Below are 26,916 nucleotides of genomic sequence, written 5' to 3' on the forward strand. Positions count from 1 at the left end.
GATCACTGTTTTAACAAAAATGCGATCTCTGGTCAGTATATAAGCAGACACAAACAACAAAACAATGTGGCTTAAGAGGTGCAATCCAGCTGTTCCTCTGCTGCCACTCCCGCTTTGTGTCAGCAGGTGGAGGAGTTTCATAAGGAGTCTGAAGTAGGACATCAACTAACAGACAGCGAAGTCAGTGAGTTGATGAGTTTTCTGTAAATTGGAAAATGTGAATTGGAGGTACACATAATAGAATCAGAGAACAAAACCCACTTTCAGGAGCTGGAAGGACCATCCACAATTAATATAGCAATTAGTGAGTTATTTAAAGTATCTGGCCCTAGTGTACATGAAAGAGATTAAACATGATATTACTTTGAACGGGTTCTGTTTAATAATGTTTTATGTATGAAATGTGTTTCTCAAAATTATTTGGATAAGGATGTTTTTATATTTAATATTTATCATGACAGCATCAGATTTAATTATAATAATAAAAACTATGTTTGATAACGGAATTCTTTACAGCCATTCCAGGACATTAAAATTAGATTCTTTTTCATTTTGCTACATGTTTCCCAAATTCAGTTTGATATATTAGGTATCTTTGGAAACTTTTCAGTCCCCAATTGAATTGAAAGCAATCAAAACAAATGCATTCAATCAAAAAATCTAAAACTGCTTGACACAAATTAAGCTTGGAGTTCTTGGTACAGTTTGCCCAGTTTTGCATGCAATATTCATTGTCATTAGGCAATAACAAAATGCATGTAAATGCAGCCATCACAATGATGACCATAAAATATTGCATTAAAGATGTTTTGGCTAATGTCATACTGCAATATTAATATAACTGAAACAAATAAAACGACACCTAACAAATACAGTTTCATTTTAATAAAATCGTGTGTAAAGTAGCTTATTATGTGCATGTGGAGTTTACAGTCCTGCATGTCCTCTCCAATGACACTCTTCAGGACCGGTGTTAAAGTCTGGATACTTCTGGGTGTTAATATCAGGTTTATCATCATAGTATTGCAAAGGCAAACTGGTTTGTGCACTGGCAGCTATACAGAGTAAAAACAGTGCAGGGTGTATTATGGGATGCTATATCACCAGTTTGCATGCTGGACAAAAAGAAAAGCTTTGAAAGATCCATAAATTTGTAACAACATGTTGTGGCAAGCTGAGAGTCTGCTTAAATGTTCATGTTTGAGGAGAGTTCAAATCAAATATAGTGACTCATTCTAGCACAAACACAGTCTGCATGGCTCTGCAGCTTTGCTGAATTTGTGAAAGAGCAAGCATGAGAAATGTCTCGTCTGAAGTTACCTGTGGTGAGAAGGAGGCAGCTCATGGATTCTGTCTCGCACGGTGAACTGTTGTTTTTATATCAGCAGATGCTTGAGTGTATTTTAGGACCACTGAGTAATTTACGTTTACATACTTGTCACTAAATCACTCCAACAACTAGTTTCAGAGCCAGGTGAAAACACTGGTGGTCCGTCTTTGGTGTGCAGATGTGGAGAACTGAATGAGGTTGACTTTGAAAGCAAGTGGAAATTCTCTCAATGTTAAACTGAAATGTGACGGAACAATATCTGCAGTGGGCTCACTGTCATGAGGCTTTCTCTATACACTATTCCAAAGCAAAGCAGGAAAGGAAAACAGGAAACACTGTCAAAATCATGCATCTAAATTTTTTCTTGATTAAAAGTACAGAAGAAAAGAAGAAAAAGTAAAAGTACCCATTAAATCAGACAATCAAAAACAATTCAAAATTATAATTGGTAAAACAATAATAAGAAGAAAGAAATAAGACATGTTTGAAATAAGACTGTGTGCTGGCATTAATGAAAGGCTTTAAAGGGTTTTAATAATTCTTTAATAAATAACAATTAATTCCAGAGCTGGTTTGGATTGCAAAAGTTATTGGTTCAGTGGTTGGCTGGTTGGTTCTTTCTTTCTTTCTTTCTTTCTTTCTTTCTGCATGTATACACAGACCAAAGGAGAGGCAATCATGGAGCCTTGTGAAACACCAGATGAGGAAGCATCTCTGACCTGAAAAGTTCTGCTTTATGAGAGAGAAACCAGAAACAGCCACCACCTAGAGAACGTTGTCACATTATACTTATACTCAGCTTATATTCAACAACTCTGGTCTTTTGTAACTCCTGTAATTTTATTTATTTAAATTGTTAACATGCTATCATTTGCTAATTAGTTGTAAACAACTACATGTCATTAGTTTTGCAGGCATTTTTAGTCATTAGCCAAAGTATAGGACAAAATAAAATTTTGACTAGGTTGATGGCTTCTAGATGAAAAGGTGCTCTCCAATGTTTCATGAGTCATCTTCTGGGGAAAATGAATTTGCATACAAAATACATAAAGTTGTTGAGATATTTCATTCTGGATCACAGTGGTGGCCTGGGAGCTATGGCCATCCATGGTGTATAGGTATTTCTATCTGCTCACCTGAGGTGTGTGACTGTGACTTGTCTGCTTCCATCTTCTTTCTTTCTTTATTTTTAACCACTCTAGGGATTTTGCAAGGACTAAATGGACCAGACACTTGCTTTCAAGTCAAGTTCTTTAGCATTCAAATCCTTTACCAATAATTACGTACAACAACAGGGAAACCAAGTCCTCATTTAAATGACTTAAGTCAGACTTATGTTACAAGAAGTACCGAATTACTATTAGCTGTAATTTAAAATGTAATCAGCTGTGAAAGCACTCATGTAGACAATACACTGAGCACATCAATTGTAGACAGTGACATCAGTAACTAACTCATCAGTGTGTCTCCAATAAATATAATACCACCACTAGGTGGAGACAAATCACCATCAAATCACCAAAGTTTCTGCCAGTCCTTTGAAGCAAACAAACATTTTACTTCAGCAGCATCCCAAATAATAAATCTAAGATGTAAATATTGCTTTGTGTATTGGAAAGCTTTGTTCAGACCATGCATAACAAAACATCATTTCTGTGTTATGACTTGCAGTGGTTAGCAGTGTCACCTCACAGCAAGAGGGTTCCAGATTTGAATCCCAGTCCGGGCCGTTCTGTGTGTAGTTTGCATGTTCTCCCTGTGCCTTTGTGGCTTTTGCACATTAGGTTAATTGTCTACTCTACATTGCACCTGTGTTTGTGTGTGGACCCTGCGATTGACTAGCGACCAGTCCAGTGTGTACCCCGCCTCTCGGCTGTAGTCAGCTGGGATAGGCGCCAACCTTCTCGTATGGAAAATGGATGGATGGACTTCATTACATATCCTTCATCAATAAATGGGATCTGTAGTAACTGATGTTACCAACAACTCAGTATATAGGTGGCCACATTGCATTATGTAAAGTGAAATTTTAAAACAGTCAAAACTTTGAGAAAAAAAGGAGACCAAATGCAGTTACTCGTGATGGATCACAAATAAACAGGGACCTCAGGTGCTTTGTGGACAGGGATCATAGGTCAACAGCGACATTTATTCTTTTATGATTCAATACAATAAATACAGAACAGATGTGGCCAACAGAGCAGTGTCAGATATGGCTGTAGGAAAGAATCTAAATTTGTTCAGCCATACAAACTGCAGGCCATTTTTTGTCTTCGGTTAACTTGAAGTGTAAAGAAAACTCATTGGTCCACTGATTCATTATTTGTCACAGTAGCCGTGTGCATGTCCCAGCTGCAGCAAAACAGAACACATCTGATACCCCTTGAAAAGCCAACGACTGGTCAAGGCTGCAGAGATTAAGCAGGCAGCCTGTATTCTTGTTATAACACTTTTGTGTCATTTCACAACAATCACAAAACTCTTCATAGCTGTTATGTTGGACTAGGCCTACAGGATGAGTCAGCACGGGTCAGCCCTCCAGCACAGCAGTCATAAAGCACAAATGAAGATTAGGATCATTACCGGTATGAACATCATTTTGAAAGTGACAAATGGCCCTTACCAGCCCCTGGAAGTCAGTCTGCATCCTGACCTCAACACACAACACACTCACACACACACACATGGTTCACAATTTCAAGTCCCCAAGCTCGATCTGATGTACTTGAACTCTCTATAACTCTAAATAGGTTCAGACCCAAACTCTAATTGGATGCTGGCTGATAAGCTTGTGATTTCCTCCATTAGGAGGCATCTGTTCTAGATATCCATTAGCCAATGTGTTCTGTGTTCTTTTCTGGTGTTTTCCCTTATGTATCCCCTTATGTACGTTATATTTATTGTTCCACTGTTTTGACAACAAGTTCCTTGGAGATTACCTTAAATGCTGTTTTGTGACTAGGGGTTTCCCACCTGGCTGTCTACGTAAAAGGCTGTCACTGTTTCTAAATGAACTCAAGTTTCAGTTTCTGATGATGGTATTTTATGAATGCTTGAATTGATACTTCTTTGAAGTGACTGTGATAACTTGGTCCCTTTACAATTTGTTCCTTATTCAGAAATATTGACTGGCAGAGTCACAGAAACTTAAGATGCAGTGTTCACTTTAACAACGCAACATTTCCAAGGAGGTTAAAGGCACAATCTGTATTTTTTTAATATGACTTTTTAGATACTTTTTGTGTGTGTTTCTCACATAATTACATTACACATTTAAGGTTCATGTGCAAAACTTAACGAACTTATTTGGAAGTATGGAGTACTAATCTATGATCCCTAAACTTTCTGTCAGAACCTGTAGATGATTCTGTACCATGGACGCTAAACTGTAACCAGGCGACTTAAGGATATCACTAAACAGGAGTTGCAAGTTAAACAGGCCTACTAGAATAGTTATCATATCTGGCTACACCTTTTGTGCCATTAATTGCAGATAACTTTTGTTATGCCTTTAAATTTGGGGGTTGCAGTTAGCTGTATTAGGCTAACCACTCTGGGAATTCATGTAACCATAAGCTTTGATATTGTGGACTAATAACATACGGCAACATGTATTAGGTTTACTGATGGTCAGTAGGTCTACTGATGTCATTTCAACTGCCTTGATAATGTTAATGCAATGAACCATTCAGCTTGTTAGGTTCAAGTTGAGTGCCACACCAACAAAGTTGTTAGAAATGTGGAGATTTAATAACCTTCCTCCTTCAACCTTATGACTGTTTTTATGATTTTAGGGACAACATGCTTGCAAAACACACAAACTTCGATAATACATTGTACAATAATAATAATATCTAGATGGATAATAATCGATTTTTAATTTTTTTTTAATGTGACACAATTCTTTGCTTAAGATAATGTTGTAATCTAAAGAGGGTTTTACTGCTGTAGCTGGCAGATGTTAGTGCTGACAGATCATTGGTTGCATTTAGGCATGTGATCGGACTTTGGAGTCGTTACGATAAGTATCTGAACTACAGCCATATAGATATTCTGTGATGATTTTATAGGCTGGAAATTTTTAATGGTTAACGTCCAAGATACAACAACCAAGGAATTAACATTTAGTCAATAAAAGAGGATGAAGCATGCATTCTTTCCTTATTATTAATTGTTTTTATTTTATCATTCAAGAATTTCTTTTCTATTTTGTACTATGACAATAGTGAAGGTGAAGGTATGTTCCTATTTCCTCAGCTTCACTTTCAGTTTAGGTAAAACGTGACGTGTAACTGAAAACCTCGCCTCAGGCATTTCTGTAATCTGAAAAGGCAGTCATTCATGTTGGATTCTTGTGAAACATGAACTCTTTGGAACGTGAACATAACATTTGGTTTTTCTTTTCTTATTTGCTAAAAAAGGCAGGCCTATGAACACAACCTCGGGTCTGTAATTTCTGCTGCCAATTTTACATTTTTCTAGTTCCACTGGATTACAGTATTGGTATATGGAGGCCTGATTATGACTTTGTGTGCGTATGTTTGAGTGTATATTCCATACAAATACACCAGAGTAAACATACTGTAAGCCCTAATCAAGCTGTTCTTTATCTTTCATAGTTACCTTTAAAAATCCACTAAGAAAAAGCACAAAAACATACACAACATTGTTTCAAGCAGTCATGGCTGTTTGTGATCCTTTGTACTGTTTGTCCCTTCTCTCCTCCCATCTCTGTCTGGGATTCTAACAAACATGAGGTGTGGTAAATTAATCCCCAAATTTTTGTGTGTATTAGTAATGGCTTTTGTTTAAATCTCGTGGTCATCTTTTATTGATACACCACTTATGGTTGTTACTCCTTGTTTAGCTGTGCTTCAGTATCTTGGAGTTTTGGCTTTGAGCACCCTGACCAGGTAACAAGTTGAAAGAGCTTTTTTATCAGACTCAGAACCAGAATCGGAGCTATACTTTATTGATCCCTTGGGGAAATTGGGTTGTTACAGTTGCTCCAACCACCAGGATTAGCAGTCTAAAGGCCAAGGAGTAATAATAAAAATAGAAATAAGAGTACTTCCAGAATATGAAAATAGATATATAGTTTGTGCACAGGTATATACAGGTGTTGTACAAGTATGTATGTGGTTATTTTACTTTAACAGTGCAAAACAACAGTGCAGCAATACAGAGAAAACTGCAGAAGACATGACTGAGGACCAGAGTCACAGTCTATTGACTCAGAGTGTCTAACATGGGGAAGGAGGACTTTCTGTGGTGTACCGTGGAGCATCGTGGTGGAATCAGTCTGTCACTGAAGGAACTCCTGTACCTGTGTAAGGGAGACACTGTCCAAGATAGCATGTAATTTAGACAACATGTAATTTATTTAACCTTTCTCATTTTTGGTGGTAATCCAGAGTGGAGGCACGCTTCAGTGTGTTGCAGCTGGCTACATCTCAGGTCATTTGTAATACAATGAGCTCAGCGTTTAAAGTCACCTTGAGCTTGGCAAGCCACTGAAGACTAGCTACTGTAGGTTAGTTAGCCATCTTGACAGGCGGGGAATGGAGGATGTCTCCACCGTTCCCTCATCTTGCACTTTGCTCAACAACTTGGTTGTGATGTTTTTGGTGTGAGGTGACACTACTCTGTGTTTGACTGCTATTCTTGTGCAACTGTGATAGACCATGTGTCCTTTTTTGTTGTGCTAGTGTAAGTTCTCTTTTGTCGGGTCTTGTTATCTTCCTGTTGATGTATAGCAACTACTTAGATGGTTCCTGCCTTAGTCTCCACAAATATGGCAGGATGATTTGCTGTTACATATATGCTGTTTTTAGTCTATAAAACGAAGATTGTGAAAAATGTGTCACAGTTTGCCAGAGCCTAAGACAACAAAACAGACACAGTCATAACAGCCTTATGGAGCAACTTGCCAGATGCATGATGGTGAGGAAGTAGGCTACATTTTACTATATTAACTGCGCTTATCGTGCCTGATAAGAGCTCCCAGTATGTGGATGTGGTCAAAGTGTGCTTGATGGGCAGTTCCCTCGCTCTCCTGTTAAGTTTGGTGCACCTGGGCAGGACAATTTACACCATTGTTATATATATGTTCCTGTTACATCCCAGCAAAGCTTGACCCACCTTCAACTTGAGGTCTAATTAACAGAGTTGTTCAAAACACCTGTTTGAGTTTGTTTAAAATTTTAAATCTTCACTCAAGTATAATTTTGTTGTCTGAGGGATGCAATAGGGTAGGAGAGCTTGATTTCATAACAGACAGATTCATGAGTTCATGTGATGTATGTGTTAGGTATTACATAAGCCGTGGCTTATGTAGAGGTCCTCGTACTACTTGCAAATCTAGTGGAACGATTTGCTACCAGCTGCAGACCAGCAGGTGCACACACCTTACAATTTTATTTTCCCATACAAGGATACAGCAGTCATTCTCCAAACTCTTGACTTTTCTGTCAACTGTCTGAAGCTTTCTATCAAAGAGTGTAATGTGTTCCATGTTTCCAGGAATATGTATATGTTCAATTCAATTCAATTCAATTCAGTTTATTTATATAGCGCCAATTCACAACAAAAGTTATCTCATGACACTTTCCAATTTGAGCAGGTCTAGACCAAACTCTTTAATTAAATTGTAAATAGAGAGAGCCCAACATTCCCCCTTGAGCAAGCACTTGGCGACAGTGGCGAGGAAAAACTGCCTTTTAGAAGGCAGAAACCTCGGAGCAGACCCCGACTCAAGATGGGCGGCCATCTGCCTTGACCGGTTGGGTTGAGATAGAGGGAGAGGGAGAGAGAGAGAGAGAGAGAGAGAGAGAGAGAGAGAGAGAGAGAGCAGGAGAGCAAGAGAGAGAGGGAGAGAGAGAGAGAGAGAGGCAGAGGGGGTGGGGTGTGAGAGAAGGAGCACACAAGCAGAGATGCATAGCAGTAACATAGTATATGTTGTAGATTACAATAGAGCTAAACATTTATTTATGCTTTAGTGTACTGTACACAGGTTTGAAAAGTCTGAATGTGGAGAGTCCACTCAAATACCAGGGTATTACAGATGTATTGTGTGATCTGTTTGTCTCACCTCACCACTTAGGGACAAAACATTGCAAATTTCCCTTATGTTCTCTGTGCTCTTAAACAGAAGAGTGTAACTGTGCAAATAATATCTGGCCTACTGGAAATTAAAGCCCACCTGTTTTTAAATGCTGATAACAATCATCATACTACGTGTGATGACTAATGTATAAACAGTACCTCTTGATTGAATATGCAGGAGCAGGTTTGCTGTGGCTGTTCAGCTATGCGGGAGTTATTTATCTGCCCTGTGCTAAGTTCACAGAATACTGAGAAATTCTCAGGAAGCTGAAGCCCCTGTCTGGGCCTGTTTTCATCTTTGCATCTCTCTGTGAGATCTGCTCTGGTTCCAGTTTGTTAATACTGCAGGAGAGTCAGTCATTGTTTAACCACTCAGACATCTCTCTTTGGCAGCAGTATCAGCACTGTAGTCACACATTTATAAATTACATCACAGTCATTTTACAATTACAGTCAATTACGTGTATCAGATGCCAATAAAATGTCAGTATCAGAAAAGAGTGGTGGAATGTAACTCAGTACATTTACTCAAGTACTACTTATTTGAAGTACTTATACTTTAATTGAGTTTTTCCATTGTAACTTCATACTTATACTCCACTACACCCCAGGGGGAAATATTATACTTTTTATTCCGCTAAATTTGTTTGACAGCTTTAGTTGTTAATTGGTTAGTTCAGATTACAGTTGGTCCATCCCCTTCCTGTCCACTAAAAATTACATATCTCCAGGTATTTTAATTTTGAATGTTTGTGATAAACTGAAGAATGAAGTGGTCCTTTATGTGATGAGAAGATTCTCCTCCTTCTTAAGCTAAATAAACTCTTTCCAAACCCTGCTGGATTAGCTGTAAAACGCACCGTCACAAAGCTGAAAACAGGCTGTTTCTATGAACTCATTCACTTCCTTTAGAGATGTGTGGTTCTCACAGGACAGCCACACTGCACACATATGATGGTCTTATGGAACATGATGACTTGTTGTAGATTAAACCAGCCATAAGTATATAACATTAACATACACATTAATGCAGCAGTGATATCAATACAAAATCGTCAACAACATAATTTCACTGACAATACCTCCATACTTTTACTCAAGTAATGTTGTACTGTAAAAGCAGGACTTTTACTTGTAGTTGAGTATTTTCACAGTAGTATAAATACTTCTGGATGGATGTGAATACTGAACAGTTCATACTTAATACATGACCTGCTGTCATTTTGAGGATATTGTGTAAATTCCATTTGTGTCTGTATTTTGTTCACCTTCAACTCTACTCAGTGTTGTCCTTTAATGGGGTTCAAACTTACAACCTTTGACTCTTCAGTCACTGAAGTACCTTAGTACCTTATTTATTCAGTAAAATTGCACTCACAATTGTGGGATGTATTCTACAGTTCTCCAGAAATTTGAGGAAATTTTGAGTTGAGCTTCAAGCCATATGCAGGAAATTGGTTGGCCTAGTCACAAACACGCATGCATAGTTCAGTAGTTCATCTTATCTTATGTAATGGGGCTGTATCTTAATCTTAGTGACTGAATCTTGAAAAAAAAAAAGAAAACTGTCATAACCAAATCTCCAGAGGCCTTTGTGAGTGGAGTGAAGTGTTTTGTATTTTGTATCATTCTCTGATGTCACTTTTTATTGAGGATTCTGAGGAAGTGAAACATTACCAAAGTTAAATGCTCTCTTCAGTTCTAATGAAACAGCACAATGAAGCAGGAAGTCACAGCCAAGGATGTGGTGCTGAGAGGATAATTAATGGGATCTGTGACCTTGTCTGCGCCCCCAGACAATATGTGAGCTTCAGGATTGCTGGAAGTAATGACTCCAACTTGAATCTGGCTTGGAAATCAGACCAAGTGATATAAACAGGAACATATAACACAATGAGTATATAATTTTCGAGTTCAGCATTCCGTTGGCCCTTTGTAGTATGCACAAAAGCCACAATGTGGTTTCTAGTTGGCAGAAAGATGATAAGTTCAGTATTGATTCTGCACAAATAAGATATGCAGAGTCCTTAGCTATCTTGTGAGCAGTATGGTCTGCAGTGTGTAATGGTGCTGCAATATGAAAATTATAGCAGCACCATTACGTAAAATAGTGACAGGGACTCTTGTTTCATGATTGTAAAATCATTTTGCTGTGGGTGGCTTCACATTGTTGAGGTCTCAGACATTCATTTAAACAGTCCTCATTCCCTCATTCTGAATAAAAACCACTGAATATCTCAACACAGTGTGTGTTACCACTACAGATAAATATTAACATCTTGCTGATGTTCCCTCCCACTCATGCTTTGACAAACACAGTCTGGTAAGAAAAACACAAAGCAATTTGACAAATGTGTATAAGCACTTAAGAGGAAACACCAGGACCAGGTTTAGGAAAACCAGAGACGTTGTACTTTTAATCTGCTGCACATTTTCTCTGCTGTCTTTCGGATATTCGCATTCTCATAACCTTTTGACTTTACTGCAGTTTTGTTTCACTTTCAGCCTGGTACTATATTCAAATTAATTCTTGTCTTGGGGAGGGGTTATTTCGATTTGTTTTGCCCTAACCAATGAGCCATGAATGATGCATCCATCCCACCAATGTCAGTTTCAGTTTACGAGAAGCTGCAGTAGTGATTAATGAGAGCAGTAACATCACATTCTTCCCATAAATGCAACACATTGTCAGGGAAGTCAAATATGTTGCAGGGCAAAAGAAGGCCCGTCATGGTATTGACATTTATTTCAGATGCACTTGCTTCACACCATTGCCAAGTTATCTGAGATCTCTTGAACTGTCTGCCCTCTCACACAGTCAACAAGTCCGATATGATCAGCATATTCAGTGGCATTCAATGAAAACAGGGTACCTTCTCAGTGCACCTGTTTGTGTGTGCTAACCACCTTTTGTTTGTGCTAACACCTCACCTTTTGGTTGCTCTTTGCGGTTTGTTTGACGGAGACTTTCACTTCTCTTTGTGTCTTTAGCCTGCGCTGCTTGTCAGATCTGTTGTGCTTGTAAATTCTTCTAGCTTTTTACCCCCGTCTGAAGTCAGAAAGACTAATGACTTGGCTTGACTAGAGTAAAACCTGTGAAAATTACTTGTTGTTTCGCTGTTGGCAGTTTTCAAGTGTGTTAACTGTTGGTTATAGGGCTGTATAAACCCATAGCTGCTGCCACACAAAACCTAGCTGATTGTATCTTTCGTATAACTGTCATTTTGATTATCAAATTATTGTCAATTTTGCAGTCATTTTGCAAACAAAACTACCGAACATTTGATGGCTCCAGCTTCTCAAACAGGAAAATTTGCATCTTTTCATTGCCTCATAGTAAACTGAATATATTTGGATTTGGATTTTACACTGTTAGTCAAACAAAACACAACGTCTGATGACCACAACCTTAGGAAATTGTGGCGGGAATGTTCACAGTTTTCTAGTGTTTTATGTGAATAACTTCAAGAAGAATTGGCCCCAGTATACAGTAAATATGTTGCCAGTTTACATACACAGACTCAGTTGCCATTTTATTAGGTACTAATATCTACATTACATTAGTTTTAAAACCAGTGTAGTCTAACACAGTGGTTCCCAACTTTTTTTGGTAAGATGTACACCCAAAGCCTTATCTGATGATCTCATCATTTCAAATTGGAAGTTATATCACCATTGATTATATAAAAGAGCTTATATAATGGTGGTTGTTACAACATTTTCACACAGTTAAACTGTGAATGTTTAGTTCAGTATCTTCATCAAGTTTACATTTACATTATGATCATATGGAGTCACAAAAGCAGGTAATCACTTATCCCTGACTTATTGTTAAGGTTAGTGATCTGTTTCAACAGTTTATCCACTACTTTTAGCTCTCTTACTAACCAGTTCTCACACACTCTTAATAACAATTAAGACACCTTAAGACTAGTTGAGCTACTCGTCAATCTCTCCATGCACTCACTGGTGGCAGGAGAAGTACCCTTTGGTTGGTCAGTGAGGATGCTGTTGTTAAGCCTACACTATAGATATAAATGAGGTGGACAAAATATTAGTAACACAGTTTTACACACTCTTTACTATAACACAGTAAAGTCCAATAAACAGCAATGTCCAAATTGTTCTGCAGGAGTACTTTAATTTGTGTTACATTTGCTAACAGTATTTAAAGCCTGGTACTTCATACTTCTGCTGGGATTCTGAATATTCCTTCCACCACTTCTTCATTCTGTAGGTCCCAACACTTACAAAGCTGTGGCAGGTGCTCTTCTTAAACCCATGAATATTTTCTCTAAAGAAACTTCATATGGAAGGGCAATGGAATGACCAATATGACATTTATAAAAAACAAATGAGTGCTTCTATTCAAAACTCAACTGATTGAGTCTCAGTTATGTAAACAGTAAAAAATACAAAGCATTGCCAAGTATATCAAAAGCTTCACTTGTAACAGTGCAAAGGTAGTGCAATAAATCTTATACTAACACATCCCTGGGAAAGCTCCAGCAAAATACATGGTTTGGACTCTGCAATATACAATAAGGAGGCAATCACATTACAGGATATCACCCACGCACGCACGCACACACACACACACACACACACAAAACATGAACAACATCTTGGCACAATACTGACTCCTAGTTGCAATAAAATGCAACTAAAATGCAGTGTAAATGAGATGATAGCATGAGTTTCAGCTGCAAATAGTATGTGTTCTGTAATGAGGTTGATCAGATAAAGAGAAAATCCCCTCTGACAGATAACAGGCTTAATATATGGCAGGTCATCGTCACAGTTGTACTTGTTCCCGGAGTGAACAGACTGTGAGTCTCAACACAAGTTAACATGAATCTCTGACGGCGAATCCGCGTCTGTCTCCGTGGGTTTGCGGTGCAGGACTGCGCCTGTCAGGCCGACGACTGACATCCGGGCCCGCTTACTCAGGTGTTGAAGCTTCATGAGGAAATCATCATTCCCAACTATATAAATTAAAGGGTTTATTGTGCTGTTTAGGCAAGCGAGGCATCTGCCAACCTGGTGCGCTATGTAGATGTTGCGGAAGCTGGGGTAGCAGATCCCATTTTGTTTCAAAATCCTGGTTGTCAGATTAAGATTTCGAAACACGTGGTAGGGGATAAAACAGACGGAGAACAGTATCACCACAATCACGACCAGTTTCAGACAACGCTGCTTCAGCAGAGGGTTGACGTTGGATTTTTTGGCAAGAACCACAACAATGTGCCCATAACAGACCAAAATGATAATCAGGGGTATGGCAAACCCTGTGACGGTCCAGATGATACTGTAAGGCGAGTAGATTTGGATCAGTTTGTTCGAAGTGGTGTCGAAACACGAGTGTGGTGACCTGGGGTCATTCTTTTCGAAGAACATATCAGGGAAGATCTGAATAATGACTAAAATCCAAACCATGGTGCTTATGGCCAGTGAGTGGCGGCTGGTGATTTTTCCCATCACTTTCATGGGGTGCACGATGCCCAGGTACCTGTAAAAGCTGATGCAGGTCAGGAATCCGATGCTGCCGTAAAGGTTGAGGTTGAAGCAGAAGCGGGTCACCTTGCAGAAAATCTGGCCGAACTTCCAGTGGCTGTTGTGCGCGTAATAGTCAACGAGGAACGGTAGGGTGAAGAGGTACAGCAGGTCTGCCACCCCCAGGTTGAGCATGAAGATGTTGATGTTCCCGATGTTGTTCCAGCTGGTGCACACACTTCTCAGTCCCCAGATGTTGGACAGCGTCCCGACGACGAACACAGTGATGAACACAGGCGGCAGAAAGTTGTGCGTAAAATTCAGGTTGATACTTGCGCACGATACGTTTGTGAAATTTCCAGACATCTTTCGGTGTTTCTTCTGCTTTTATATTTTCCTTTCATTCAGTCTGAACACATCCCCAAAGACACAATAGAAGCAGCCAGTGGCCGGCTCGATCAAACTAGATATATCCTCCTGCCAATGCGTTAAGTGAGATGTGCTAAGCGAAGTGAATATGAAAGCAAGAAAACGCCCGCCCACTTCCCATGTGTAGGTTTGATACTGATCAGCCACGCGGGTATGCTTGGAAATAGAAAGAGAGAGACATTTGCAAATAACAAATCAGAGCATTTATTTTTGCGAAGTAATTTACATCATACCTGGCATGACCGGGCTGTACAAGGTTAAGGATACAAGCAAGCTATTAAAATGGGTATTAAAATATATAAATGTCTCCCGTGTGATTTGACACCCTCCCTCTTGTTAAACAATGATTATGCAATAACCTTTTACACTGTGGTGGATTGAAGTCAAATATTTAAATCAGATAACCAAATGTCATTCTGATATTCACTGTATAGGCCTACTTTAAAAACCATAAATACTGTCAGTTTTATTAAACATTTATCAGTTTAGAAACATTATTATGACCTAACCAACAACAAATACTGTTCCTGACTACATTTTTATGTAAATCACATCAGATCTTTTTTGTAAATTTAAAATGCATCCAAGAATTTGCAAATGAGAACTTGGTAGCACACTGGAAAAAAGTGGACAAGCATAAGTGAATGTTATATCATCAAGTCATTTCAGTTTCATATATTACCATCTGTATCGCCAAATCAAAGGGCAGTTATCTGTAAATTTTGCACTGTCTGTGGCAGACATTCATTGAGATCTGGAATATAGCCCTACCAACACCACTGGTTTAGACCATTACCTAGGACTGCCCACACATAAGCAGAGGATTACAGTGGTGCCAAGAAGCAACCAACACTGGTGAAAATCATAGACAGAATAAACAGTGGATTTATGGTCTGAAAAGTGAAGCCAATAAGGAAGTGCCTAAAACCTACATTCTTTCTAATGACCAGCCGGGGCGACCCCATTGGTTTCCAAAGGACGTATGATTATATGTAAGCTTATGAAAAATGATCATACTTCTCGGTTGATTTATTATCTCAGTAAAATTTCCAGATGAGTTTATGGTCTTAGTCACTAGATTCAAGTTTTCAATACAGCACAGTGTTCATGTGGTAAATTAGTCTCTCATTTAGAGTAAAACCTTGTGACTGACAAGTCACTGCTACTGCTTGTCCTTTGGTTCTCAGCCAGATCCAGTTAGAGTAGAAGTGCAGCATGCTCCCCAGCTATCACATCTCATCCACATATGGTCACTTTTGGCTCCAAAAACACAAGATGGATAAAGCCATAATTCCAATTCCAGTGTCCCATTCACTTTTTATTATACAGTCTATGGTACAAACTAATTTTGCCTCAGTGAATGTTTGTATAATGACTTGTTCAACAAGCCAAGTTATGTGATCATGCTTGGAGATAAGAGGACATTAAAGCTAATGAGGGTTTCAGTTATGGGGTTCAGTTTTTGTGGTGTTGTAGGAAGCTGCCTGACTGTTAGCGTCACTGACTTACAGTTGAAATGAAATGTTTTGATTCGACTGTGTGAAAACAATTTCCATTTAATGTAGCTATAGACTGAAGGCTACTATCATGAAATGAAGAAAACATACAGAAAATAAAACAGGAAATTATATTTTGGGTGAAATAAGTAAACTGACATATTATGAACTTCTAAATTCTTTGTGATGAATGTGCAAGCAGCTACCTAGCAGACACTGAGCACGTGTAACATTCAGTGGGAGATGTGTTTCCGGTGACCTGATGAATGTGCAACATTTGGGGAATAACTACTGCAGCACTGTGCCGCCCATCAGTAAAACTGAAAGAATGAAAGACGCCAGAACAAGAGCTGCGGGGAACTGCTAAAACTGAGTGGTTTTCGGTTGACTTGTGAACCCCTAAAAATATCTATTCAGGAAACTGAGGGTTATGTAGTTGCTTGTGTCATGTTTTCCTTAGACTGTATCTGGCACGTGCACACATACTTGGCAATCTAAGTACAAACTAAAGTTGTTTGAGTTTGCCAGATAGTTGACAGGATTCAAATGTTAAGACATGGTCATATGAAACTTGTAGAAGCATAGCAATTATGGGGCAAAATATAAATCAGGTTACTTTCTGTTTTTAAATTATACATCTAAGTGCTGACTTTCAAATACGAACGCACATTTATAAATCTGTGTATTTGTTCATCTGGATACACTGTTCTCAACAGCTATTATCAAACGTTAAGTTTCACATCCTGATTGTAATACTTCAATGATTTTGAAATGCTGGCTCAACTTCCTGTACTTCCACATTGCTGTGGTTGTATTTTTGACTTTTATCCTCCAATCTCCTCACAGACAGGACCTGCCTATCTTTCTTGTAGCTGGATGCACATACTGCTCACAGCCACGACAGGACACTCTGGGAAGCTGTATCTGGGAATTGGCGGCAGGAGGAGATGCTGCAGGAACAGGACTCGATCATCATCACCTGCTGCTGGGTGAGCCTGCCTCGGGGGCAGCGGAAAACCATCTGCACTGTCCTGGTGTGGGAAGGGCTGCAGCATCGGCCCTCCGGACAGGTCACTGAACAGAATCTGGGACGGTAGGCTCTGGTGCTCCAGCAGCCCTGGTGTTCAAGCTGAATGGACAGAGGTGATTTGTAGGTGCTCTCACATAGTCCTGAACCCTGAAAAACACAGTGACAAGTGAAACTGTATAAACAGTGTTGTATGCTTATTGCATGCGCAGCACTGTGTAGACATTTATATGATGTATAGCACTGAAAGTGGGACCCAGCATCTGTATTGGGTCCATTCTTATCCTGTATACAATGCTATATCAGATAAAGTGTGCCGGTAAGGGTGAAATATTTCATAATGTCAATTCTTGAATTTCCCCCGGGATCAATAAAGTATCTATCTATCTATCTATCTATCTATCTATCTATCTATCTATCTATCTATCTATCTATCTTTTCATGGCTGTGTTGTTGTAACCAAGCCCTGCTGCTATACGCCCTTGAGCCAAGGGTTCCTTCAGCAGCCTTAAACCCCTACTGCTAACAGCTCTAACAAGTTTCAACAACACTCACATTATAATGCTCATAATATTCCCACACAGGACTTTAGCTTTAAATTATGTTTTGTTTGCTAAGGCTCCACCCCAAAAAAATTAGCTAAGGAAACACAAGTGCTGGTGGTTGTATTAGCCTGTTGAACAAAATAAGATTATTGCTAATGTCTGGTATTAGAAAAACATGCACCACAGAATGCATTGTAATAAAACTGGAACCTCTTTGTTATCAATGTGCGTTAATACTGCACTGACCGGCTGCAGCCTTCGAAGCCCCGGCAGCAAAGTCTGGCATGGCCTGACCTGGCACAGTCTGGTCTCAGTCTGCAGGCGACAAGCCCAGTTCCTGTTAGTGGTGCGCATGGAGACACCTGGGCCACAGCTGTGGGAGCAAGGGCTCCAGTCTGATGTCCAACTGATACAGTTGGAGATGGAGCCAAACAAAGGGCCAGACAATCCACCCTCGTAGTCCTGACGAGTCGGTTCTGCTGGAAAAAGAAATCACAGAAAAGAAAAATATTTGCTGTGTGCAACAAGATAAACGTTGTTTGATGTGGATAGCTTTGACGAGAGCCCATGAGTCAGGAAATTCAGCACATATGCGGTCTCAAATGTTGTACAGCTGCTGTAACTGCTATTTGGGTCAGTTTACCAAGCATAGTGATCACAGATGTTTGCCATGTATGTGACCTTCCTGACACTTCTTTGGTATTTAAATGTTTATTTTGTCACAACCCGAAAGTGACCTGAACCATGTGCCCAAACACCTGGTCAACTGAATTTAACAGCAGCTTACTTACTCTTTACAGGAAAAATATGAAAATCATCCAAATGCTTCAATGTTGCATTGAAATCCTAGCAGTGATGAAACTTCTTCAGAGTAGTTTAATTTGATGCCTCAACTCTTTCATGATTCTAAACAGCCTGACTTGTCACTGCTGTTCTGATAAACTAACTAATGTTTCCAGCCATCTTTGTTTGGTGTTGTAGCTCATCAACCCCCAGTACCTGCTGGTGGATTTGGGGAAATGCTGTTGTCCATGCCGTCACACACCCACTCTCTGCAGCAGCGCCCTGCTGGTCTCACCAGCTGAGGGTTGGGGCACTCATCAGCTGGCTTAAGTAGATCATCGCTGCACAGAGGCACGCAGGTCACCCCTCCCCCCAGGCAGTGGCAGAGCTGGGCACAGGAAGGTTGAAAAACCTGCCCCTCCTCAAGCCTCCTGCCATTTATTTCACAGCCCAGCTCATTCTGACCTGCACACAGCAAGGGGAGGAAGAGTCGGTGGGAAGAGAGTGGCTCACTGCATCACTGTTTGAAATTCCTTGGTAAATGATGCAACAGTTCAGTCAGGAAAAGAGTCACTGATCTGGTTTAACACATGTCCCTATAGCAGGTAACGCTGTTTTCTGTAGAACTAGCATCAGTGGTGGAAAAGTACTCAACTCTATTATTTGAATAAGAGTATAGACATTCCTTGTTAAATATTACTGTTAAGTACTCCAGTACTGAAAAAAATCAAAATCAAAAAGCATTCAAAAAATACATGTTGGTGTGTTTATCTGACAAGATTTTGGTAGGAGTAGTTTAATATGATTGGTTTTTCTCCTGTGATGAACACAGCTTATGGTCCATTGCCATCCATTACCATCAAAGCTATGCTTCAAAGTGAAAAGTCATACACACTTGAGTCAAAAGTGTAATATTTGTCTTTCAAACATAATGGAATAAAACCACCCGTGACTGATGGCTGTGGTAGCCTCAGGTTGTGCCTCCTGTGTATTATCACTATATTCAAGTCACAGAGCAAAGAATGAGCTTCAATGAACAGTATTTTTCCAGATGTTAGCGCTGCTTTTATGTTTCATTGCATCCTGTCACTCACTTCTCTCTTGATCACATCTGTGGAATTGCACAGCAACACACCTACATTGCTAGCATATTATCTTGCTGCTTTCCTTTTAAAATATGCTTCCATCGCTGCTTTTACTTTGTGTCACTGGGGGCCGACATGATTCATCTGATTGGTCTCAGTAGAGTCATCATCAGCCACAACCAGTGTATGGGATTATTGGGGAATTTATCTTGCTGGTGAAAATCTTCCAGTAGTTAGTCAAGGTGATTTCCTTTTTTTATTTTTAAATATTCTGTCCAAAGTGTATTTTGTCCATCTGGGCATGTGATCAAAACATATTCCATCCAAAATACCTTCAAAAGTTAATGTTGTAAAATGGATTTTGGAGTTTTGAAAGGATTTATGTATACCAAAAATGTCTCCTTGGTCCTGTGACTTACATGTAATAATAATACATGAGAGGAAGAAACAGGTGTTACTGCAATAATTAGCTTAGTATGTAGCGGTTGCAGTCTTAATAGCAGGGGGTTTTTTTGTTTTAGATGTATTAAAAGTAGTACTAGATGCATTTTCAGCCCTAATCCAAACAAATCTCTTTCAGGTGGTGTGTGCTGTGTTCGCACCAACACACTGTCCCGGCCCTCCAGGGAAGCTGGCGCTGTAGTCACACTGCAGGCCTCGGTGGGTGTCACAGGGCAGCCGGTCGGTGCAGACCTCACCCTCCTGCCTGGCGCACACCTGACAGCACCCACAGCCATCTAACATCAGAGGAACACCAACAGGGCAGCGTGGCACGGTGGGCGGGCACTGACATGGCCCCGTACACAGCTGGCACAACACCTGCAGTGACACTGACAACACTCAGATACTGGTTATGTGTTCTGTAGTTCATAATCTGGTCCCTCTGGTAACAAAATTAAGTTTAAAGGGCAGAGGATTTGACTCAAAGCCAACACTCATTGCTGTGAACTGTTTTCTGCTTTCTACTTTCTGCTGAAGAAATGAAAACTGTTCAAAGCAAGGTGTGAAAACTACAGAGAGGTGTTGTTAAGACTGCCGGAGCTGTTTTTCTGAAAAAGATGTTTCACAGGTTTCTACCTGCAAACCTCAGCATGCAATACTGAAACTATCTGCCGGGGTAGATACTACTTCGGCCATGTAAGAAAAGTTGTTTAAAAAAACAACCCTTTAATTGCTAACATTCAAATCACGAAACATCTGAAGTATAAATATGTAATCCTTCACATGTTCCAGGGCTTCTGCTGGATACTGAAGCCAGATTTCTGTAAAAACGTCTGTACGCTCCTTGAGTTGAGTTGATACCTTTTAGTACTGTTGACACTCCTGGGGCCTCATAAATAATTAAAATAGACTTACAGCCAATTTTGATCTTGAGTATGATTCAAGCAGAAAACCACCTTTAAGTAGTTGCTTATAAAAAGTTGCTTACTTTGTGGTGGAAATAATCGTATCTCTGAATAAAGCCTATATTTGAAGGAAAATTATTTTCCTTACAGTTAATAAAATTTATTGCCTGGACCCTAATTTTAATTTGGTCAGTGGCTATTTCTGAATAAAGCCTTATTAGTGCTGATTTCATATCAGGGGACATCACAAGGCTGATGTCCTCAGTTCAAGCTGAGATTTATAGATCACTGGTGTCTGCTTTAGCAAAGTTTTTATGCTCAGCAAGTTATACACGCAGCAAAAGCAACCACCGGAAATGATCTTTAAGTATAAACCTTCGAACATTTTTGGAAATTCAGCCCTTCAACCTGCTTTTCGCATAATAGGTAAAGAGCTCATCAGAATAAAGAGAACACTGAAGACACCAGTTCAGTTTGCCTCGGATAACTTTGTTGCACGGTTACCGCAGTGTAACCACATGTCTTACCTAGACTACAAAGCGGTGTTTCTAACTGAAATGAAAAAAAAGGTGAGTGTTCTGCACTCCTGTGCAGCTGTAAATATTCTACATGAACATTTTGCAATTGTAATTAAAAGGAATTTTTTTTTGCAGCAGCAGCATCAGATCACAGCTACAACAGCTAAAGCGTAAGCATAGGCTACAATGCTGTTAAAGTGTATTCACACAGTCACTCACACTGATTAGTGATGAGAGTGGAACAAAAGTTTGCATGATACTTGCATAAATGTGGCTGCATTGTAGTTTTTTCTTTTGCAGAACCTGAAGGCTGAAAGATATGAAACCACTGACAATCAACCATCTGATTTCTTGCTGCTGTGGAGCTGCCTTTGTTTTGCAGATTAGGCAAACTTCTTTTAACCTTTTAGCGGAATGAGAGCCTTCACTTACAAATATTTTAACATCACGATAATATCCACAAATTTTTCGTTGATAAGCACTGCATGGTGACTTATTTTTTCATGCAAGACCAATCAGTTGACTTATTATTACTATTATATATATATGCATATACATATATATATATATATATATATTATCAGTTGTCATTATCAGTTATTTTTAATTTCCATAGTTCCAAACATCTGGTTCATGCCTCATGGGATCAATAAAATTTTCCTCATTTGTAAGGCTTTTTACCAACTCTGTTTCCCAACAGCCAGCTCAGTCTTAATGCATCATCCATGCCTAAAAAATCGGGTTTTTATATTAGTAAACAATTTAAATTCAGGTTCCCAGTAAAAACTAAACAATTTTGAAAAATCATAAAATAAAACTGACTAATAAACAAAACTGTTTTTCTTTATCCCTGAGACGTTACATTGAAATAATCCACCTTCCCTACTTGCAGATAAACATACTGTTTTTACATTTGGTTTTCACAGTGAGGCGTCAGCTGGCACATAAAGATTTACTCTTCTGGGATAAATAGACAACGTAAATTTCTGCATCATATACACATATATTCCAGCAAACCTCACTCGGCCTCCATTCCGTAGTCTAGACCACTTTGATCTATATTTGTGCACGCTGAAAAATCACACATTTCATTTCTGAACCCTTACTAAATAATCAAGTACAGAACATACATGATCTTGATAATGTTTGTATCTTCATGCAAGAATTTACCAATAAATAAATAGAAATCAGCACAGAATACAGTATTTATACATTTATCAGTGTATGTGTGTGTGTGTGTGTGTGTATGCAATTGACAGAAGAACTACTTTTGAGGCTGATGATGTGACCTGTCATTTGTCAGAGAGGATTTAAATTAATAAGTCCCATTTTGGAAGATCTCACCTGAGTGATGATACACAACAACAACAACAAAGAGCAAAAAAGATGGGTGTCTCTTCTGTCCATCTTCATCATCTCTGTCCTCTATGCTCCTTCTTTTGTTCGATCTCCCTCACTTTGTGTAGCTGTATTTATTAAGGCCTACCTCCATTCATTTATATAGTCCAGGTTCTGATGTCACAGGCGGTGGACTGCAAAGTAAACAGTTATGGAGAAGAAGGAAAACTCTCAGGCCTATCTTCCCGTTCCTGCAGCAAACCTTTTCTCTTCACTGCCACCCGCTGCCCTGGATGATCTTTATCTTCAATATGCTGCTCAAAGATGCTGAATAGCCTGGCTAATGAAATACAGAGATAAGTTCAATTCTAAGACCAATTTCAAACCTTGTGTTATTTACAGTGTCAATCTCTGAGACTTCCTTTGAAACTTATTTTCTTTATCCTCATTTCTTTCTCTTTGTCTGAACACTGTAACACTGTAACAATATCCCTTTTTGTCAATATGTTTGTTTAGACAATTGTCTTGACATAATCCCACAGTTAAAGCTGCAATAAATGATTTCTGAACACCAAGGGGAAGAAAAACATCGAAGGAAGATGGAAGATAGACAGCAACCACACAATACAATTTACCATTTAAACATTCAAGAGCAAACATCTATAATCTATAGATATCTATAATATTTCATGTGTTGGTGGACAGAGTTAAGAAGAGTTAATATTGGACTTTAGTGTTTGCTAATATGTTAACTTAATTAGCTTAAGGGCAGTAACATGTCTTTGTCAGAAGTCTCTATTTGTATTTGGTGCACTATATATTTCCCCTCATGTCACGATTTTATGATCTCTCTCTAGAACAGCTAGAAAGCAGCAGAAAGTAGCATATGTCAGCAGGAGTGTAATGCAATATGAAAATTACCGTTGTGCAACTACTGATGACGCAAAATGGCATTGATTCATAAGCGTGTGAAATCTCAGTTTAATGGTCTGAGTGTCTGTTATATGGACATAATGAGTGAACAAGGGGCTAGTTTGAGACACAGCTTGCTAAAAATATAAATAAAAGTTACTTTGAAAAGCTTAATGCATCCTTTTAAATATCCATTTCACAATATATGTAATTTAATTCACTGTTAATTAATTCACTGTTAAGATGAACAACATTTATTGCAGAGCTCATTCAGGCCCTTTAAGACAGCTGCAGGACTGCCAGTTCACAGATGACAGTCTGCAGCTATACAGGAAGAGAATGCCTACAGTGGAGCTGGCAGAAACGATGATGGGTATTTGTTGCCACCTAGTGGCTGAATTGGATCAATTAACACATTTGCATTCACCTATTACTAACACTATGTTTTCTACACAAGCCCTATACACTTAAATTATGTGTAAATATTATTAGACATTCTGTGACGCATGTTGCTGCTGGCAGATTGAGACAAAATTAAAATTCAGATGCTCACTCTACTTTTGTAGAGGTTAACATGCATGTTGCATGTTACTTGGTACCAAGTGCATAAGTACTCTTAAGTACTCCAAGTATAATTTTGTGATGCTTGTACTTTACTTGAGCATGTCTGTTTTGTCCTGCTTTTTACTTCTCCGTTACATTTAAGAGAGAATACAGTATTTCCTAAGTTACTGTGCTGACATGACAGTTTGAGTTATGTTGCAGATAAATATTTATATAACCTGTGATGAACACATTGCAAATTAAACAGTAAATGACTCCACCCAACAGTATGTAAAATAACTCAAATCAACTCTACCTCAACCAGCTACAAAATCCAATACACATTGCTGCACACATATTGATGCAACAAAGAAAACTGTCCACTGGTATAACATATAACTTAAAGAAAAGATATGAAGACTTCTTCCACTTTTATTGATTTCCTCAATAATGGGACCAAAGTTACTGTATGATTGGCTGTTCAAATAGCTCTGGGATTATTTTGACATCTTTTCATTGCATAAGAGCTTACAGGTCCTTCACAGCAACACGGATGTTTCCACCTCTGCTGCCTGATTAACATCATACCTTATCACCGCCTGATCGGACATCTTTGTGGGTGTGATCTCGTCTCTCTGACCCTCCCTTTAGTTTGGCTGCACCTGAGTGAGAGAAGTTACACGTACACTCACAGCATAGCTCCACTTAGCTTCTACCTGAGCAGAGGTTGACCCGGACATAATGAAGAGAAAACACCTGTGTGCATGTGCATATGATTCTGGATGTGATATTTATGTGTTGTTATTTTGCTGTTCAGTTACATTTTTGATAAATTTCAAGTCTTTTGCCTTAAAAAAAAAAAATCTAAAGCTATACAGTTTGACAATGTTGAGAGATGCCACCCTGTAATTTGTTTGTAACCATATTCAATGTAAACCCACCACTCTCAAGAATCAGTAGCATAGATTTGAATTGATTTATTCAACTATGTCTTTTTTCTTCAGTTAATTAGTTTTCAACTAATCTAGTATTTGTTTGTGTAGCACTTTGACCACAATGAATGAATGAATTGCAGTACAGGTATTCTGTCACTTGGTGGCACTGCTGAAAAGGTTTTGGTGTAAGAATGAACAGTTTCCTGAACTTTTGAGCTGTCAGGACCAGAACAGCCTCTCACGTGATGACAGGTAGTATTTTCCTCTTATCGTTCCCTGTGCAGATCCAAACCACTGACACCACTATGGCTGACATGTCCTATTCCTCTGTGCCACAGTGCTCCATTGTTTCAAAACACATCAATGAGCCCCATTGATGCACTGGGTGACGTGTTCTCTCATTAACATGAACACACACACTGTTGTAACTTCAATAGGAACAAACAGGCTGAGGGCGGAGAGACAGTTTGAGATGGACTTATACAGTGGGTGACAGTAACAAAGATGTCGAATGCTGCCACTCTTATCATGCCATCAAAAATCAATTAATGTTTCAGAATCCCATTAATATTCACTGCTATTATACACTGAATTTTCCTCTCATAGTTTTGTTATCATATGTCATTTAAGGAATTCGCTAATGCTGACATCTCTACATTCACACACTGACACTATGACACAGCTTTTCTTATCAGTTCTGATAGATCGGCTACTTTGGGACTGGTGTCTGATTGATCGCTTCAGCTGTGTTCACTGTGACCTCAGTGGGCAACTATTTGGTGGTATCAATACAATCCACTCAGCTCAAGCTAATGGTACACAACTTCATGATTAACTCAAGGCTTAATGGATCATAGGGCACAGGGAGGATTTAGCCAACTTAGTTAGACTCTGCAGTGGAAACTGAGGTGTGTAGTGGGAGGTTTTACAGTCACAGCACTTTGGTTTGAGCATATTTCCAGAGCAAATGCTTGTGAGGGGATTTTTAAGCACAACTGGAAGAGGAGTGAGGATAGTTGTTGTTGGATAGTATTATCTGAACTGCACATCACAAACGGAGGGACCCTGCTTTTGCATGCTGACTTCCAACTGTGCATCCTTTCAGGGCTGGGAAAGTATCAGGGGCAATAAGTGCACTATTGTTGGGGGTTAATTACACAGATCATGTCTTGTCAACTCCAGATTCTGGTCAGCCACTAAACAAAGACCAGTCAGAGCTCACAGTCAAGCTGCAGAGAACATGACGCCTGAACAAAATACTCTGGCACACAAATGTCTGACTCTGTAATCATAAGAATGTGGTAAATATTATGTAACATGCTGCGTAACATGTAGTATTGTAGCAGATGTATATCCGTGACAGGAACTTTGTCACAGTGTTTTTGGACTAACAGTATGACTCATGTAAACCCACAGAATATTATGCTCGGTGAATGATGAATTAATATTTAAACATATTTTATATATAAAATATACATTTAAAAGGCCTCAAAAACATACCTTTAACTTTAATTGCATCCCATTTTACTGTGTCGGCCATTACATTCTATATCATATATTCATGTGTCTTACTTTAACATTCACAGCTGGCCAATCAGAGCTCCTGATGCAATTATGTGGGCTGATGTCATGTCACACTTCTCCCACATCTTTTAATTAAAGACAGGAACTTCTAAATAATTTTAAAAATGTATCATTTTGTACTCGATCAAGCAATGGAAAGGTCTATAATTATTCTGGTGGCACACTCCACACATGGTCTTATGTGACCGGTCTCATATCTAATTTAAATCAGTTTATTTACTGTGCATCATGCTGCACCTTGAAGTGGGAAAGAATGCAGAGATAACAGATGTCATGTAAACCTTAAATAACCTCAGGACGCCTTTAATGGACCATGTACTTGTCTATGAGTCAGGTGTGTTGATATGTAATGAAGTGTATGTAGCTCTGAGAGAACCCATCCGACTGGTTTTACACAAAGAAACATGATCTTCTCTCAAATTATTTCTGCACTTTTGTCATAAGTTCA

The 26,916-nt window shown here is 39.0% G+C and overlaps 2 protein-coding genes across 2 annotated transcripts; both read right to left on the reverse strand.

Annotated features, from left to right (window-relative positions):
• Positions 1-12,555: 12,555 nt before the first annotated feature.
• LOC124055398 (P2Y purinoceptor 1-like) lies at positions 12,556-14,433 on the reverse strand. The gene has a single exon (XM_046382212.1). It carries the CDS (start codon positions 14,291-14,293, stop codon positions 13,271-13,273), a length of 1,023 nt encoding a protein of 340 aa, XP_046238168.1. The 5' UTR covers positions 14,294-14,433; the 3' UTR covers positions 12,556-13,270.
• Positions 14,434-14,509: 76 nt separating this feature from the next.
• LOC124055401 (CCN family member 5-like) lies at positions 14,510-25,953 on the reverse strand. The gene is made up of 6 exons (XM_046382225.1): positions 24,538-25,953; positions 22,501-22,834; positions 19,895-20,111; positions 18,424-18,672; positions 17,671-17,900; positions 14,510-17,029 (listed from the first exon to the last, which is right to left on the reverse strand). The coding sequence occupies exons 2-6, from the start codon at positions 22,570-22,572 to the stop codon at positions 16,742-16,744; spliced, it is 1,056 nt and encodes a 351-aa protein (XP_046238181.1). The 5' UTR covers positions 22,573-22,834; positions 24,538-25,953; the 3' UTR covers positions 14,510-16,741.
• Positions 25,954-26,916: the final 963 nt, after the last annotated feature.

The sequence above is a fragment of the Scatophagus argus genome, chromosome 3, assembly GCF_020382885.2.
Source record: "Scatophagus argus isolate fScaArg1 chromosome 3, fScaArg1.pri, whole genome shotgun sequence".
Classification (NCBI taxonomy): domain Eukaryota; kingdom Metazoa; phylum Chordata; class Actinopteri; family Scatophagidae; genus Scatophagus; species Scatophagus argus.

Excerpts from the sequence above, each read along its gene's own strand:
- LOC124055398 (XM_046382212.1), bottom strand. The coding sequence starts at position 14,293 with ATGTCTGGAAATTTCACAAACGTATCGTGCGCAAGTATCAACCTGAAT.
- LOC124055401 (XM_046382225.1), bottom strand. The coding sequence starts at position 22,572 with ATGATGAAGATGGACAGAAGAGACACCCATCTTTTTTGCTCTTTGTTG. Across the intron at positions 18,673-19,894 it reads AGGGCCGGGACAGTGTGTTG|GTCAGAATGAGCTGGGCTGT; the intron begins GTGCGAACACAG and ends TGCTGTGTGCAG. Across the intron at positions 17,901-18,423 it reads TTCCCCAAATCCACCAGCAG|AACCGACTCGTCAGGACTAC; the intron begins GTACTGGGGGTT and ends TTTTTCCAGCAG.